The 16,441-nt window shown below is 35.8% G+C and overlaps 1 protein-coding gene across 25 annotated transcripts in view; it reads left to right on the top strand.

The window, feature by feature from the left end:
* The window catches only part of LOC139137416 (eukaryotic translation initiation factor 4 gamma 3-like), a 73,303-nt gene extending 57,914 nt beyond the window's left edge, over positions 1-15,389 (top strand). For 24 of the 25 annotated variants that reach the window (XM_070705503.1, XM_070705499.1, XM_070705495.1 and 21 more), the window contains one exon: positions 750-1,815. In XM_070705503.1, coding sequence (XP_070561604.1) covers positions 750-928 — 179 coding nt within the window. In that variant the 3' untranslated portion in view covers positions 929-1,815. Of the gene's footprint in view, positions 1-749; positions 1,816-14,227; positions 14,310-15,162 lie in introns of those variants that run through there. The other variant, XM_070705501.1, reaches the window with a different exon arrangement.
* The last annotated feature ends 1,052 nt before the right edge of the window (positions 15,390-16,441 follow it).

Genomic DNA, 16,441 nt, shown 5'->3' with positions numbered 1-16,441 from the left:
AATTGCATATAGAATGAAGGTAGAGAGGAAGGTTTCTATCATTACATTATATCTTCAATCTATTTATGGCACTTCAGATCATACATTTATAAGACAAATTTCTTGTGAATATCATTTGTTAATTTCTGTGCAAAGTTGAAATTTACTATGCAGTTCGAAAGTGAAAGATATAATATAATGTTGCTCAAACTTATTGATGACACTTTAAGTATTCTCTCACTGATTCAAGAATAAAAATCAGGGGTCACTGCTCAAAGTTTGGGAAAAAGAGAAACAAATTACTTATCATTTATCAATATTTGAAATTCAAAGTGGCTGCCCTCCCTGTATTAACTCAATGGGGAAAAGGAGTATTTCAATTTTTGAAAAAAAAGACTGTACGAAATTTTCTTACTCCAAGAGCTTTAAAATGAGCACCACAAATGAAGAAGAGTACTGGAAAAATTTGAGAGTCCAAATATGTGTCCAAGGCGGGTTGTACCTTTAAAGAAGCTGTATTGTATGTGTGAACAAAACCACTGTGCAATTGTTATCCGTATTGACAATGCATTGGAGTGACACGAACCCAAATTGTGATAGGGCGTATGATATGTCATAAGTGATCATTTGAAATGCTTGTCCAATAATAAATGTTGTACGATGATGTTATGGCTAATCATGTGATCCTTTTGTCCAATCAAGTTAAAGCTTACTTTTACTTAACCTTGGGCTGGCTGTCACTGACCTAACAATTTAACCTTCCTTCACAGGTTTACTGCGTATATTTTTTGATAAGCTTTATGATGAAGACGTGATCTCAGAAGAGGCTTTCTATGCATGGGAGAAAAGTGATGATCCGAATGAACAACTAGGGAAAGGTGTTGCACTCAAGTCAGTCACTGCATTCTTCACATGGCTACGAGAAGCTGATGATGATTCTGCCGAATAGGACTATAAAAGACTTTACATATGAGAAATTAAAAAAAGACCCAAAAAAATACTTAAAAAAGGGAAAAAATAAAAGAGGAACAATGTGTGGTGCCAGGTTGCCAGAGTGGTGATGCAGACTTTGAAAAAATCACCATCAAGGCTGTACTTGGATGTGCTCAGAGATACAAGGATTTCATCTCTTCAGCAACAATCTGCATGAACTTTGACCTTTGAATCACCACGGACACCTGGAATTTGAGAAAATGAAGACAGAATATTTTTGGAGTGACAAAACCAAAGGATTGCAAAATAAAAAAAGGAAAACACTGGTGAGAACAAAAGCAAACTCTGAAAGCAGTGTGCAAATCTGCTTTCAAAAATTTGAAAGAATGTAAAATTCTGTAAAAAAATTACATAAATTATAGAAAATTTAGTAAAATCCAAGTGATAGTTTCTGACTACTACACAAATCAACTTATTTTTCACTTTTGAAATTGTGTTGATGCATGTTATAAACTTGTCTGTACGTAAAAGATGTACTTTTTCAAATTTTTTTCTCTTGTTTTTTTTTCTTTTGAGGTGACATTTGACTTACGAGCAGCCTAAGTCAATTTGGTTGGGGAGAGTTTTCCCTTGCTGCTCAAAATAATTATTTTATTTCAATGTCACCAGGTGAACTGTGCTACACATGCAGTCTGCTGTCGATTTTAAAAGAATAAAGAAACCACAGACTGTATATTGAGTGGAGAATCACGTCTTCAGAAAAGATGAAAGCTTCGAAAATAAAACTAACAAGTGCGCAAATGTATTACTATTTCACAGTGGAAACTTGTTTGACAGAAAACAAGGCATCTTGCCTGCTTCTGAAAATTGAATAAAGACACGAAAGAAATGATCAATTTATAACAGTTGGTGTGCTTGTCATTTGTTGACGTTGTCTTGCAGAACACACAGAGATGTTACTTCAGTAATATAGGGTTATTAAAATTTGTGTCAGAGAAAATTGGATAGTGGAGGTAATGACTGAGATGGAATTCTTGGTATTTGGTTAATAGCCCATATTAGTGCCCACAAACAAAGTCATAGGGAACTTGCAAACTAAGTCTCATGTCTGTGTGGGCATCCGTTTACGCAACTTTCTCGGAGATGCCATGACTGATTTCATTCAGACTTAGTACAAGGATTACTTCCCATGTTCTACATATGCACCTCACTTCGTTTTGTGATGCAATCCAAAATGACCATTTCTGTCAATGATTGCCAAATTCATCAACCAAGTGGGAACTATTGACAATCACTTGTTTTGCTATACACCTTAGTTGAATTCAATAAGAGAAGTTGAAGGCATATTTGCAGAATGCCCTTGTACACCCAATCACCTGATGCAATGCACACAGTGATGCGTACGAAGAAATTGTTGTCCAGCACGATTTTTCCACACAAGGTTTTGGCTGACCATCGTTCACTGTGTGACTCAGTGATGGTTAAATAATATTTTTAGAAAACAAGTGACCTAACGGCCGATATAGCTCCACTGTGTTTATGTAGAGAATAAATATTTTTGACACATGTTGATGAAGAAGGTGGAAATCTTTGATAGCTCATTTCAGTAGCCAGAAAAAGTGGCTACAATAGCTGCAAAAAGACACAATTGAAGATTTCAACATAATTTGAATATATCACATTTGATCAGCCCTAAGAACATGTCAACCAAAGCTATTTGATGAGTAGTTTTATGAGAATAAAATTTTCTGAACAAAAAAGGCAAAAATTGCCCCAAAAAATAAAAGTTGCAGATTTCACCATAAGATTTCACCATAATTTAAATATATCATATATTAAAATAATCCCTTGGAACCTGTATACCAAATATCAAAGCTATCAGATGAGTAGTTTTGGAAATACACATTTTTTGACCAAAAACAGCAAAAATTGCCCCAAAAATACAAAATTACAGATTTCATCAGAAAGTCAATATATTACTTAGTTCACCTACAGAAACCTGTATACCAAATTTCAAAGCTATCAGACCTGTAGTTTTTGAGAAACTCATTTTTTGACCCAAAATGGCAAAAATTGCCTTAAAAATGCAGATTTGCATATTTCTGCACAATCTGAATAAATCTGAAAAAGATCATTCCTAAGGACCTATGTACCAAATATCAAAGCTACCTGACCGGTAGTTTTGAAGAAGATTTTTAAAGAATTTTTTACCGAAAATGACAAAAATTGCCTTCAAAATACAAATATGCAAATTTCACCACAATTTGAACAAATCTAACTGGAGTCACCCTAAGTAAACTGCATATCAAATTTCAAAGCAATCGGACATGCGGTTTCAGAGGAGAAGACAATTGTTGACTTTGGTTCTACCAGCCTACAATATGGCTTCAATTTGGGTTGAAAATAAGTGACAAGTCTTGAGTATTTGCAACAAACATGTAAAGTCTTGTCACTGCTCTCAAATGTAAACTTCTTTTGAAATCTGAAGACCATTGCATTTTGAAATAAAAGATGTTTCCAAATTAATAAATTGCTGATTAACAAAAAATTATGTGTTCTGCAACAAAAGAAATAGCAAAAGGCAGGGAGCATGCAAAGGGTCCAGTAGTTGTATGAAAACATGGATAGTGTCACGACAAGGTGGCGTGCCTACACAAAAACAAAGTTACAGTATTGCGCAGAACTGGGCTCACAGATGTTGAGAAAAAATGCAATGAAACCAAATTATATGAGAAAGAACTACCTGAAGGCTCTATGCACTCAAAGTGGTGGTATGGATTACACTCTGTAATAAGATATGTTTGACCAAGCAACAAGGGAGCTTGTCCAAAACACTTTAATTCATCTTGTGATACAATTCCAGCCTGGTGACTGCATTTTTTAGCTCGCATTCGGTATATGTATATACACCAAAGAAAGGTTATCTTACAAGGTGAATCAGTGCATTTGCATCCATTTGCATGTCTTTGTGCATGTACGTATGGATGGATGGATGGATGGATGGATGGATATCCGTTAAGATCAAAAACTCCTAACCGCAGACGTACTGTCTTGGTTTTTGGTGTACAGGTGCACCAAGGGGGAGATGTGCATCTGTCCAAATGAACATGTCAGTATCAAAAATATGCAAATAAGGGGAATAAATGAAAAATCCTGCAAATTGCTAAAACTCAGTAACCGTTGATCAGATTGGATTGAAACTTGGTATGCATGTTCCTTTAGGTATTCTTAATTAGGTGTGTTCAAATTGGGGTTAAATTTGCATGTTTGTACTTTTGGGCAAATTTTGTTCAGTTTTTAGTCAAAAAATCATCTCTGAAACTGCTGGTTCGATTGCTTCGAATGTTGGTATTCATGTTCCCCAGGATGACCTCAGTCAAGTTTGTACAAACTGTATTGAAATTTTCATTGCAATTTTCCCAATTTTTGGACAAAAATCTTTTTATCTAAAAACTACTGATCTGATAGCTTTGATATTTGGTATACAGGTTCATAAAAGCTATTAAATATTGTGCATACTCTCACTCTGGCTTGCTGCGTGTAGCAAAATATGAGTACATTTTAATTTTGACACTATTTTTAGCTCCCATAGCCATATGTATATATGGCAATGGAAGCTATTCTTATAGGCTAGCGAAATGTCTATGTATGTATGTCTGTATGTCTGTCCGTCAACATCAAAAACTCCAAAACCGCTGTACATTTCATCTTGATATTTGGTGTGTACATGGATGATGGGCTGTAGATGAGATTTTGTTCAAATGAAGTTGTCATTGCCAAAAATATGCAAATTAAGTGAAAAAATGTGAAAACAGTCAAAATTGAAAAAACTCAATAACCACTGAGCAGATTACATGAAAAATTAGCATGTAAGTACTTTGGGCTGACATGAAATGATTGTGCACATCTTGGGTCAGTATCTTGGACTTGCTATTTTTCATGAATTTTTTTGTAATTTTCTCCCATTTTTGGTCAAAAAATCTCCTGCTCTGAAACCACAAGTCCGATTGATTTGAAACTTGGTATGGAAGTGCATAGGAGTGACCTTTCCCAAATTTGGGCAAATCGTGGTGAAATTTGCATATTTTTAGTTTACACGCCCATAGACTCCAATGTATAAGGCAGATCTCCATAGACTCCCATGTATAAGGCCACGAAAAATAAAAAATAGTTTCTCATCGTATTCATATTGCAAAAAGGATGCAGTGACACAATTTTTAGTCCCCACGGATGAAGTCCAGTGAGCTTATAGATTGGGTCATGTCCGTCTGTTCGTCCATCCGTGAGTCCATCCGTTCACGCAGATATCTCGGATATTTTGACAAAATGTCATGTGACCTTGATGACCTTTAATCTCAAATATACATATTTGTCCATAACTCAGTAACCACAAGTGCTACCACCCTTCATATATGGTATGATGGGACAGCTTATGACGCCTTATATTGTACCTCATTAATTATGCACATATCTAATTTTGAGCGAGCCAATAGAGCTAGAGGTCTGATTTTTGGTATATAGGGATAACTTAGCAATACAATTTTTTTGACAAAATGTCACGTGACCTCGGTGACCTTTGACCTCAAATATACATATTTGTCCATAACTCAGTAACCACAAGTGCTACACCCTTCATGTATGGTATGGTGGGACAGCTTATGACGCCACATATTGTACCTCATTAATTATGCACATATCTAATTTTGAGCAAGCCAATAGAGCTAGAGGTCTGATTTTTGGTATATAGGGATAACTTAGCAAAACAATTTTTTTGACAAAATGTCACGTGACCTCGGTGACCTTTGACCTCAAATATACATATTTTTCCATAACTCGGTAACCACAAGTGCTACACCCTTCATGTTTGGTATGATTGGACACCTATTACGCCACATACTGTACCTCAATAATTATGCGCATATCTCATTCTGAGCGAGCCAATAGAGCTGGATGTCTGATTTTTGGTATATAGGGATAACTATAGGAGAGAAATTTTTTGACCAAATGTCATGTGACCTCGATGACCTTTTACCTAAAATATATGTTTATGTCAATAAATAAGTGACCACAAGTGCTATGTCCTTTGTATTTAGTAGGATGGGAGACCTTATGACAACACACGCTTTACCTCATTAATTATGTACACATCTAATTCTGGGCAAGCGAATAGAGCTAGAGATCTGATTTTTTGGCATATAGGGATTAATTAGCAATATAATTTTTTTTTTTCAAAATGTCATGTGACCTCGATGACCTTTGACCTTGATTATACATATATATGCATATTTCAGTAACCACAAGTTCTATACCCTCCAATTTTGATAGGATATTAGACCTTAAGATGTCACATCTTGTACCTCATTTATAATGCGCATATGTATTTCTTGGCTGGCCAATACTGCTAGAGGTCTGATCTTTTTTCCCGATTTAGAACCATAAACTTAGACATGCCTCATGTGTTTCAATTTGGGAACAACGACATAGACCTATGTGCCCATAGATCTCAACATATACACTCCAGTGATACTTCTTAATGACCACATTTTCCTGCCCCATCAAGACTAATACTCCTATTACAAGTGGGGACTATGTCATTGTAAATGACTTGTTGAGTTAATGGTTGTATCACAGTATTCGATATATCTAATTCTGTATTTTTTCCATTTTATATTCTGAATAATTACATTAAACATATTTCACTGTCTCCAGTACATTTCATTTAAGTATTTTCACTTCATGCACTTTATCCCTTTCACACATGTTCAAATATCTGACCAGAGAACAAACACTAAATAGTCCAGGATGGGAGCTACAGTGTCATTGACGCTATTTTTTATATGTCCTTCAAAAACCATTACTTCTGAAGACATGGCTTGACCGCATTAAGTCAGCAAGGGGGACTTATAGATAGGGTTCTGTCTATCTGTACATAATGTGTGTGGCATCAGTCTGGAACCGTTGTACCAATTTGTCTCAAACTTGGCATCAGGAAAAACACTTTGGCATTAATGCACACCAGTTTCAAATAAGACCAATTTCATTCAAACTTGACACAAACACAAGGTGCTATGGCATGTAGCTATGACTACCAGTCACATATTCTAATTCCTGAATTGACTTGAATTCAGTACATCTGATCACATCACCTAACTTACATGCGGGGACTGTGTCATTTATATTGACTTGTATAATCTCTGATCAATGCAAGAAGTATTAAGGCTACAATTATTTACGTTCAGCTAACGATTTATTAGGGCAGCAATAAGCTTAAATCAATCTGCAATGATAATTATTTTGTCAATTTTTGAAATTTTCCAGTTTTCTGCCTTCCTAGAAAATATGAACTTAGTAGTTGTGGAAATCAACCCGGCTTTAGGGGAAAAGATTTTTATCTGATCGTGGCAAAAGTAGTTGATAATGAGCAGTGAGTATTGTAAATTCACAAGGAAGGGATCAACCCCAACTACATCTTTGTCAAAGTGCAAAATACAAAATATCTTTTAATGCTTTCATATCATTGTGTCACCAAAGTATGGAGCAAGTTTAATTTTCTTTGATCAAGTCCTCAAGTTTAATATGCCAAATTGTGAAATCTCATAAAGCACGAAAGTTGCTAATCATAGCTGATATGGACATGCAAAATTTCTTTACTACTCAGTAATGTTGTAGCATATTATATTACAGCTTTGTCAATGTGACATCGTCCCTAAGATTGTTAATGACAATGCATCCGATTATCCATATTGTGGTCCCAGATGTTTTCTAAATCTACATACAAATTAACTGGCACTGCTAAAACTATAAAATATTAGCAATAATGTACCCCTCCCAGCCCATGATGGACTCCAGCAAACCTTGCTGTCCATAATTTACTGGGTTTTGCCTCGTACATTTTGCCATGCAAAGTGTGCTTTTGTCCATTATGGAATGGGAGGGGTATCATTTCTTAAGTATCTTCAATTTACATGTTTTATCAACTTTGGTCAAGTTTATCCAAATATATACGGTAGATTCCTAAATAACGAAAGTTTGATAAATATTTAAATTAGTTATTAGCTGATGTAAAATTCTTAACGACTTTCACTATATTATATGATAGTTTCTCAAATCACATAGCAAGTTTTGTCAAATTTGGTCATCTCAATCCCAGTCAAGGATATCCGTAATTATGAAAGTTTGGTAACTATGCAAAATAGTAATTAAATCAGCTGGAGTAATTATGCTAAACGACATTCATTACCGTTATATCACAGTATCTTCAATGTATACACCAAATGTCATCAGCTTTGGCTAACTCTATCAGGTTATTACGGGAATGATAATGTCAAAGAAAAGTGTCAATTTACAGACAACTGTGATATATATTGAAACGCAGGAGCATTTCCAGTTAATATCTTTTTTTCATATGATTCACTACAGGTTTTGCTTTACCAGAAATATACTACCCTCAAGTTTATAGTAAACCTATTTTGAGGAGACATGAACTGTGACTATGTTGGACTCCAATGCGTAGTGAATAGGCCAAACCCGGAATTCGAATCGACCACGGTACAAACAAAGCCATGTGCGGAAACGCGCACAGACGTACGTGTATTTCCATACGCGTACAGTACACATGTGGGTTTGTTTGTACCGGCATCACGTGATTATTTGGGCGTACTGAGTATGTAGAACGGCGTACGCATCGCGTCCCTTTTATTCCGGAGTAGAACCATTGATAGTTCTTGATGAAATTCCAACATCACATTTGTTGTGCACTTCTAATCTGCCAACTCAAGCAAAGTACATTCATATCAATTACCAAGCACATACAAATGCACAGATATAGCTAGTTTTGTATTGGAAAAAATGATGTTATTAGAGGCAATATAATTTACTTCGTCTGATACTAAGGTACTTTGTAGCATGGATAGTACTGTGCCCTTTTTTGAAGCCCGCTTGACAATCTGAGATAATTTGTTTGATTGGATCATTTTGTTAGATGTTCATTTAAAATTGAATTCAACGTTCATTTGACGTGAATATTTCCCCTAATACATTGAGAAGGAAAATGCCACGATAATTATAAACATCTCTTTTGTCACCCTTTTTGTGGGGAGGGATTACTATAGCAATGGTCCATTCGTGGGGGAAGCCCCAGACCTAATAATACTGTTGAAAAGCTCCAAAAGTATTGGTAAAATAGCTTCGGATACATATTTATAAAATTCATTTGAAATTCCATCTGGACCTGGAGCTTTACCCGTTTTTAATCCCATTAAACACTGCAAAACTTCATTCTCAGTTATTTGATCTTTCTTGTATTTCAGTTGTTTATTGATAACATTTTCTTAAGTACAGTTATTGTACCGTTTAAAATATTTTCCAGCACATCTTCCTCGTCAACTTGATCGCTTTCACTTGAAATCTGATCAATGGTTTCCTCTACTGTACACAGAAAATCCAAATCACCTGATTCTGTCTCACAGCATTCCTTTGACAATATACTGAAATAGTCATACTATTTTTGAATACTGATGTCATCAGGTCTATTACCTTTACATTTCATTACAGATATTAAAATTGACCAAAACTCTCCAGCATTTTTAAAACTAACCTTCTGTAAAGGTCTCCTAATCGACTCTTGAAATTTTTTCTTTGACAGTTTACTAATCTGTTTAAATTGTTTCCTAACAACTTTGTAATCGTTTAAAGTGTCTGTTGAAGCATTTTTCATGAATAATTTCAATATATTATGAACACTTCTCGACAAGAAGCATCAACCAAGATGGCTGATTTAAGGAACCGTCACTGTCATGTTTATACTGATGATATCCATCTACACATTCATTCACTTTGCCAATAGCGTAGGATGTATTTGTAATGTTCCTTTGTGAGTCTTCAGGAATACGCAGCACTGAAGGCACAAAGTAAGATTTGTCTTTAAGTTTTTTAAACATTTTTCTGAAATGTAGAAGCGAACACATTTGACGGTAGGGTTATCAGTACAGTTTTCACATTACTCGGAGCTTTAAGACACTGAATTTGAAATAAATGGCGACTCTTGACAAAACCTCAAAATTACTGACATCAGAGAACATATGTGACGGAATCATTACATAATCAACAACACTCTACCCATATGCGGCCACACATGCAAAATTTCCTGACTTGTCATTGGCTGTTACAACAATATACTATTTGCGGCCACGCATGTAAAATTTCCTGACTTGTCATTGGCTGTTACAACAATCTACCCATTTGCGGTCACATATGTAAAATTTCCTGACTTGTCATTGGCTGTTCTACAATTGACAATGTGTAGAACAAAATTCTTACATAAATTTCGCGAGTGTTACCCCCTTCTTTGACAAACTGATCTTCGGAAGTTCACATGCCAAGGGGCTACGGTTTAATCGCGTGAACATATTAAACCTATTGCGCTCAAGTACGCCAGACAGAAACTCTGAGAAAGTGAGACTTGTCAGTTTCGAGTAGGCTTACTGTTGAGGTTTCAACTGGCGATCATATTCCGTCAACAGAAAGATGGTCGATTCCGATGACGATGATCACAAGTCTCTGATAGAAGAAATGCTTACATGTCAACTGTGCTTCGAAGTTTATAAGACACCCAAACTCCTGTCCTGTCAACATAGCTTTTGTGAGCATTGTCTTGAACGGTGGGTACAGACAAACCATGGTAGATTGGTCTGTCCTTGTTGTCGACAACACGTAAGTTTGCCTGTAGGAGGCGTTAAGGGATTGCCAACGAACAGAGTAATCTCTCACTTCTTCGACTACATCGATCGTTTGAAATGCAAAGCTGTTGAAAGCCAAGGTCAAGGTGTATCATGTGAAACATGTTCAAGTAAGAACGCCGACAATCGGTGTATACAATGTTCTCAATACCTGTGTGGGCGCTGCAGCACTGTTCACAGCAAGGGCAAGCTGACACGGAGACACAGAATTATGACTATCGAAGATTTCGAGACAGAAAAACTCACGAACCCGACTATCGAACAACCAGAAACATATTGCGAGAAGCACAGCGACACAGCCATTGAGGTGTTCTGTAAAACGTGTGAAATGTGCGTGTGTATAAAATGCGCATTGACTGAACACCCGAACCCAACACATCAATACGTGTCAGTAGACAAGGCTGCCTTCACAGCGAAAGAGGATTTAAGAGACTTTGTACAGAAACTCGACCAAAACAGAAAACGAACATCAGCTGCGCGAAACGCTGTCGAACACGCACTCTTACAGCTTGCGGAAAATGCTAAAAGAGGAATGGAAAAAATAGACAAACATGTCGATAAAATCATACAAAATGCGCGGGAAATGCAAAAGGAAATGAAGAAAACCTATCGAAAAGTTTTCGACACGAAAAGCGCAGTTCTGCAAAGTCAAATACACAATTTGGAGAGGAGAGAAGAGTCTTTGAGTAACACCCGTGAATTTGCAGAGATGCAAATAAACTATGCAAGTTCTGCACAGTTTCTTCTTATGAAAGATGAAATGAAACAACAAATTCAAAATATCTTGACAACAAATGTGATCACAGACTTGGAAGAAAACAGTTGCTTGGATTTCAAAGGAAACGCGAGTTGTTCCGGTGACGAATTCGGCGAAGTCCAAACTTCATCTGCTGTAGGCCACATGAGTGAACTTGATGGATTAAATACCGAAATCCTCAAAGTCGGAGAAGAACACATTCTGAATATTTGGACAAGAGACAGCAAAGGATGTAGTGTTGCAGCTGCCCCATATGTAGACGCGGAGCTTATTGCCATGGATGACGGAGGTGATGTACCGGTACTTCACAGCAAGGTACTGCCAGTTGAGAATTCAACAAGCAATGCCGGATTGTATCATGTCACGGTGAACTTTCCGACAGAAGGAACTTATCAACTGAAGGTATCAGTATGTGGCCAATCACTGTCTTGAACACCCAAATTGATGAGAGTTTATTCTGCAGCAAGTTCTACCGAGGTAAGAATATAACATTCCAATGTTAAAGCACCAGTAGCAATAACTGTTGATAATGTTTTCCATGATATGTTTTGTCAATTGCTATGTCTTATCCTACTCCTAAAGGCGCAATGAAACGTGTACTATTTAGCTTGACAACACAGCGTCTATATGTGTAAAATGCACTTCATTGTTCGCCTCTGAATTCTAGTCCGGATCAGAATTCACTTATCAACGATAACAATGCTCACACAACACAGGCTAAAGCTGACAAGCTAACTTATGTGTATCTCAGCATGCTATGGGGAGCAGAACCTGTAGTTGACATCATGATTATACGAAAAAAAATTGTGAAAAAATCCTCAAAAGTTACATATACCTCTTTTTGAAGTTGAAACGTGCATTATGAACATGGTGGACATTAAGGATTTCCACACTATACTTTGGAAGATTAGTGAGGTGTACGTAAAGAATGTGTTCTTTGTTTACAAGTCATGTTTGTGTGAATATAAGACAGCAAATTAAAATATCTGAACATAATGTATTTTGAGATTATCTGCATCAAATATAAATGTACACATTTCAAAAATGTCATATCAATGATCCGGTGAATACACCAGAGAAGTGCCATTAATCTCATAAACGTAACAATGGTCTCTCAAAATTGTCTTTAAATATTATGAAAAAATAGAGACAAACTGCCTCGAAAATAGCAATTTGTTAAGTGAATTACAAATCGAGTGTATTTAGACGGACTCAATTGTGATGCAAGATTCGTTGAATAGATGTGACATAGGTTAACGATTAATGAAGTTAAAAAACGTGCTGACTTGAGGAAACTATTTTACTATTTAGAAGGATGCCTTATCCCTGAAATCGCGAAATTCTTTTAGGAATGTACTATTTACCATTTTGCAGAATCAATTATTTTGATCAGAATGAAAAATCTAAACTTGTTAGTGGTATAAGACCGAGATTTCAATAAACTTAACAGACCATTTTGAGTGATTGGATAAATTTTCATGTCTAGTGTAGAAAAATCATGATCATTTCTCCTGTTGAAGATTATTAAGCTAAATATGCAAATTATAATTCAGCTGACATGAAAATGTAAAGTATCTGTCATTAATAAAATATAATTGTCTCATCAATATGCATAACCTTTTGTAGAATCACTCCAGTCTTATGTCCCTAATTGGGAGAGCCAGTTAGATATGCAAATTAGTAACTAACTGGTGTAAATATACTAATGTCCTTCAATAATATTTTATCATAGTATCTTCAATGTACATCCATGTTTTGTCAACTTTGATCAAATCTTTTCAGATATATCCTAATTAGAAAAGTTCATTAAATATGCAAATGAGTTATCAGTTTATCAATTCAAATCCATGTCTATCAGTGCATGTTACCTTGTTTGAGTATGTTTTTATAGGGTTTGCTGTTCACCGCCCCAAATTCAAGTAGTGTTACCAATCAAACTTCTACATATGAAATGCCAATGAGCGAGATTCAAGGACACTTAGAACATTTACTGCTCAGAAAAAGATCTTCAAATAGCAAGATTTTCGACTGGATTGAGGTAAGTTCGGAGGAATTTTCTTCTTTTGTATTTCCTGCTGGAGCTGGTAGCTGGAATCCTAGGCATTCGATTTTTATGGCTTCCATCATGAAATGGGTAGTGAAAATGTACAATTCTGAGTTTTTATGCAAACAATTTCCAAAATTCGTGTAAAATTAAGTTCTAATTTGCATATTTCTGTCTTTTTTAGATTTGTAATTGCTGTGTACATTCCATACTTGCCTTTTGAGAGTGTTTATACAAGATTACACTCACAGTAATGGTTTTATTGACGTACAAAGTGGGTTACCTAAAATCACGGGAAAAGGGGAAGTTGTTTTTAAGGTGCCTTGTTTTGTTTATTGTGTAAGCTTACAATTCATTCCACTTATGTGTTGTGCTAAATTTCTTAATGAATTAAGTCAAGGTCATTACTTTCAATATGTAAAGCAATTCATCGACAGATTACTTGATAAACAATTTAGAGTTATCCACAAACTTGTCAAACTGTCATTGATTTCATGCATATTATTATTGACAGCCGTTGACTTAAAGACATAGCAAGCCCACAACAAATTTGAACTCTGGCATAAAAGTGCTGCCTGAAACTGCTCAAGAGGTATGGTTAAACAGTTCAATATATCGTGCAATACAGGGGTGAATTTTTAAAATAGAACCTTCTCCAAGGGGCAGACCGATTTCAACAATGTGGTAATCATGCACACATCCTGGAGGAATCATGTACTGTTCATCCATAATTGTACCATCAAACTGAGTAATACATGCTCCAGTCAATTTTTTTAGGCCAATGTAGTAAAGGATAGAAGAAAAGACAGTGATTTTATTAGAGTCTTGATGACAGCAGTGTGCCAAAGTGCAGTGTCAGGTGAGTTGGTACAAAAATGCTTATAGAGAGAGCTATAACTCCTAGATCTGCACAATGTTTATGTGTGCAAAGGATTTATTTGTCAAGACTCGTTTTCCGAGATCGTATTGTCATATAATCTCTGGTCTAGTTTTGTCAGGCGTAACTCTAGTTTGCATCATTCAAAATATTGCATTACAACCAATTTGTTTTGTTACTTGATCCAATATGGCTTTTTGTCACCATGGCACCAGTCACTGTTTTTTTGTGTCATCGACATCTACTTTCCATTTGCATGTTTTTCTCATTTGATGTGTACTTTGTCATGTCCTTGCTTTATAATGAGCATTCAAAATATTATCAATTCATTAATTTTTGTCAGTTATTATGAATTAAATATTATGAGTTGGATTGAGGTGAAACGGTGGGAAAGTATTCTTTTCTGTCTAACCGCGATTCTGTATCAAGTAGTTCAGGTATTACTTCTGCTTCCTCTTTGTAGTGTTTTCGCATTTTGTTTTATTTGATTTACAGGAGAGGGAGGGTCCTGTCGCTGTCAATTCAATGAAGTCAGAAACAGAGCAGCGGTCCTAGACAAATATTTAGATAATGATGAGAAGCTAGAATTACAGGCTTTGTATGCGTTACAAGTCTTAAATTATAAATTAAATGGTCCACAAAGTAAGTAAACTCACATCCTCAAATGGTGGGCCATATATGTTTGGCTTGCACTTCTTGCACTTCATCTTGAACATGTGACTTCAACATCATGGCTATAAATCATGTGATACGCTTGTCCAATCAACTTTAAGCTTACTTTTAGTCAACCTTGGGCAGGCTGTCACTGACCTCATAATTTTACCTTTCTTCACAGGTTTACTGAGTATATTTTTTGATAAGCTTTATGATGAAGACGTGATCTCAGAAGAGGTTTTCCTTGCATGGGAGAAAAGTGATGATCCGAATGAACAACTAGGGAAAGGTGTTGCACTCAAGTCAGTTGCTGCATTCCTAACATGGCTACGAGAAGCTGATGATGATTCTGCCGAATAGGACTATGAAGGACTTTACGTGTGAGAATTCGAAAAAGACTCCAAGAAATACTTTAGAAAGGGAAAATAAAAGAGGAACAATGTGTGGTGCCTGATTCTTACATGAACCGAGCTTCATGCCGTCTGCTGTCAATTTTAAAAGAATAAAGGAAACATAAACTGTATTTTGAATGAGCATTATGTGTTTAGAAAAGGTGAAAAGCTTTTAAAATAAAAACTAACAAGTGCACAAAGGCATTACAACTTCACAGTGGAAACTTGTTTAACAGAAAAGAAGGTATCTTACCTGCTTCTGAAAATTTAGTGAAAACACGAAAGACATGATCAATTTATATGTTAGTACGTTTGTCATTTGTTGACGGTTTTCGTGCAGAACACAGAAAGATGTTACTTTAGTTGTAGGATTATTAACAAAATTCATTTATGTCAGAGTAAACTACATAATGGACTTAATGTCTGAGACGCAAATCTTGATATTTTGTTAGTAGTCTTATTTTACTGCACATCATTTGTAGTTGAACTGTATGAGAGAGGTCGGAGGTATAGCGTGTACAGAATGCCCTGTCGTACACCCTGTCGCCTGATTCAATACAAACAGTGGAGAGTATGTAAAAAAATTAGTCCAGCTGGATTATTCCACATATGAAGTTTTGGGCTGACGCTTACTGTGTGACGTAGTGACGGTTAGATAATGTTTTGAGAAAAAATAGTGAATCTTGTCTTGTTTTCCATTATGGCAAAATTAATCAAGGACAGTTTCAATTGGAAATATCATTTAGTAAATAAATTAGTAATTGATGGAAATGAAAATGCTAAATTTCTTGTACTGCAGCATCCATATCATTGAGTCATCACATTATGAAGCAAGTTCAATTGTCCTTGATCAAGTCCTTCACGGTTTATATGCCAAATTGTGAAATTGTTTTCAATACATTCATATAAGTTGACATGAAAATGCAAAATGTCTTATACAACTGTTATATATCTGAAGCATGTATTCATAGCACTTTCATCAACTTTTGTAAAGTCCTTCCAGTTAAATATCACTAACTGGGGCAGTTCAGCAAATATGCTCATTACCAAATAAATAGCTAACAGGAA

This window comes from Ptychodera flava, chromosome 7 (genome assembly GCF_041260155.1).
Source record: "Ptychodera flava strain L36383 chromosome 7, AS_Pfla_20210202, whole genome shotgun sequence".
In the NCBI taxonomy this organism is placed as follows: Eukaryota; Metazoa; Hemichordata; class Enteropneusta; family Ptychoderidae; genus Ptychodera; species Ptychodera flava.
The sequence above is the reverse complement of the archived record's forward strand: the minus strand, read 5'-3'. Positions and strand labels throughout refer to the sequence as shown.